This window comes from Arachis ipaensis, chromosome B04 (assembly GCF_000816755.2).
Source record: "Arachis ipaensis cultivar K30076 chromosome B04, Araip1.1, whole genome shotgun sequence".
Lineage (NCBI taxonomy): Eukaryota > Viridiplantae > Streptophyta > Magnoliopsida > Fabales > Fabaceae > Arachis > Arachis ipaensis.
Window position 1 is genome coordinate 119,352,846 of NC_029788.2, and position 2,810 is coordinate 119,355,655.

At 29.0% G+C, this 2,810-nt stretch overlaps 1 protein-coding gene across 1 annotated transcript in view; it reads left to right on the forward strand.

The window, feature by feature from the left end:
• Nucleotides 1-921, forward strand: part of LOC107638064 (gibberellin 20-oxidase-like protein) — a 2,162-nt gene extending 1,241 nt beyond the window's left edge. The window contains exon 2 of the mRNA XM_016341242.2: nt 106-921. Coding sequence (XP_016196728.1) covers nt 106-811 — 706 coding nt within the window. The 3' untranslated portion in view covers nt 812-921. The remainder of the gene's footprint in view (nt 1-105) is intronic.

The following is a 2,810-nucleotide window of genomic DNA, read 5'->3' on the forward strand; positions in this document are numbered from 1 at the left end:
CATTATGCATATTTTCTTTTTCTTTTTTTTTTTTTGGCCATAAAATAACTAAAACAAATATTAATGCAACTTATTAATTATTAGTCTCATGTATTTTTTATGTAGTGAGATGCTGCAAGAATATGGTAATAAGATGGAAGAATTGTCAAAGAAAATCCTAAGGGCAGTGTTGATGAGTTTAGGGGAAGGAATTGAGAAGAAGTTTCTTGAATCTGAATTCAGCAAGTGCCATGGTTACTTCAGAATAAACAATTATTCATCATCACAAGTAGAAAATAATAATATTATTATCGAAAAAGAAGAAGAAGAAAATGATGATGAAGAATTATTAGTTGAGGGTCTTGGAATGCACACTGATATGAGTTGCATAACAATCCTATACCAAGATGAAATTGGAGGGCTTCAAGTGAGATCGAAAAATGATAATAATAATAATAATAACGAAGGAGGAGGAAGAGAAAAATGGATAGACATAAAATCCTCAGAAGGAACCCTAGTTGTGAACATTGGAGACATGTTACAAGCTTGGAGCAATGATAAATTAAGATCTTCAGAGCATAGAGTTGTTTTGAGGAAGCCATCAATAGTGAAGAAGAATAATAGTAGGTTTTCATTGGCATTTTTTTGGTGCTTTGAGGATGAAAAGATTATTTTGGCTCCTGACGAAGTTGTTGGTGAAGGGAACAAGAGATTTTACAAGCCATTTTTGTGCTTGGATTATTTGAAGTTTAGAGAGAATAATGTGAGAGGAAAATTTGAAAAGGTTGGTTATACAGTCAAAGATTTTGCTGGGATTAAAGCACAGCTTTGATGAATAATTATGGTTTTTTTTTTAGAAAAAAAAAAAAAGAAATCTATTATATATTCATTCTTAGCTTAGCTTGTTGATTATATTGAATGAAGCTCCTCTTGTGTGTTTAATTACATTTTACATGATCATCATGTCATGTTTGATTAGAGAATATATGTAAATTAATATATAATTAGGAGTTTATATACATTACTTGCTTCTTGATGATGTTGTTATTAGGATTTGGTAATTGTTAGTTATAGTCTTATACTGCAGGTTTTAGCTGTGTTGTAACTTAAATGTGATAATGATAAGTTGTAGTTATGTTTTAACCTATTGTAATGTCTTCCTAAAAATATGATAGTTAAAATGAAATATACGACCATATATTAAGTAATTTAGTTAAATATATAATATTTAACTATTTTATCCGCCATGTTAGTTATTCCTATTGAAACGTGGAGGACAAGAAATCTATGTTGGACCGTTGGGTCGTCACTCGAGTCAATTGATCAAGTATTTTGAGGTGTGATGATGCAATATAAGTAAGAAAAAAGGACAAATCGATCCCTAACTTTTTGGTCTGCAGACATTTAAGTTCTTAAGGATTTAAAAATACATTTAAATTCTTAACTTTTTCAAAATCTGGACATATCGATCACTAAGTCTAATTTGTTCAATTTTAAAAACTTTTTCATATGTATATCCGTATCAACCAGTATAAAGAGAGTCATATTTGATTTTTCTGTTGAGTCTGATAGAACCAAGTGAAGATGAGGGATCAATATGTCTAAATTTTAAAAATGTCAAAAATTTAAATATACTTTTAAATTTTTAAAAATTTAAATATCTACAGATCAAAAGGTCAAAGATCTATTTGTCATTTTCTTTATAAGTAATTTCTTGTAAAAGACACTCGACAAAATTTAATCTCTTCTTTTAATTTGTTATTGATCAACTCAATATATATATCAAAATTCAATAGGTAATATTGTATATATCTCTGTATATATTATTGCGTGTGTAAAATGGTTTTTTTTTCTTACAAATTATTAATATTAGATAGGCATGCTTGCAGCAGTCAACGGTTGTGGAAAGGTGAGAGAAATAAAAGAAAAAGAAATACAATATAAATATATCTAAAACATGTGGTCTCTAATTAAATAGTATTTATAAGTGTGTCAGACATCTTTTATCTATTTAGTTTTTAGAATTGAGCTTTTAAAATGGTGTTAGAATTAACCAATTGGGGTGATCGAGTGATCAGCTCACTCGTTCGCTTAAACAAGTGTCGGAGATTTGAATTCTGCTTTGTGCATGCAGTAATTCATTGACCTGCGACAAACCTTTAAATAGAGCTTCGATCTGTGACGAATTAATCTTTGACCTGTCGAACTGAAGGATACTATGGACAACCAAAAATGGTATTAGAATTTATGGTCTTTGCTAATGCTCACGCCCCAAATGATCATTGGTATGCGCAAAGGAAGTATATTATAAATCACACATTTCTTAAAAATATGTCACTAAGTTAGCGTTTGTTTTGAGGTATTGAAACAGAGATCGAAAGAATGAAATTCAATATTATGTTTGTTGGTTCAAAGATTGGTACTAAACTTTTTGTTTTTGTCTCTAAAATTTCAGTATTTCAGTACTTCCAAAAAGTAGGGACACAGGAAACTAAAATTTTTAGAGATGAAGACTGAAATTTTAATAACATTTCATACCTAAAATACCCTCATTTCAATTAATTAATTCCAATTTTATCTTTTGTACAAATTAAATTAGAGTTTCATTATTATTTCGATTTATGTCTCCCACTTTGCACCAAATAAAATACTGAAATTTATTTTAGTCTCTATCTCTTAGTCTCTGTCTTTCAATCTCAGTCTTTCCATCTCTGTCTTTCTACCAAATACTACATAAATAGTTTATAAGTACAAGACATCCCTCACCTCTTAAATTAATTTTTAAAATTGAGTTAGAACTACTCAATCTCAATTTTAATAGAAGCTTTTAT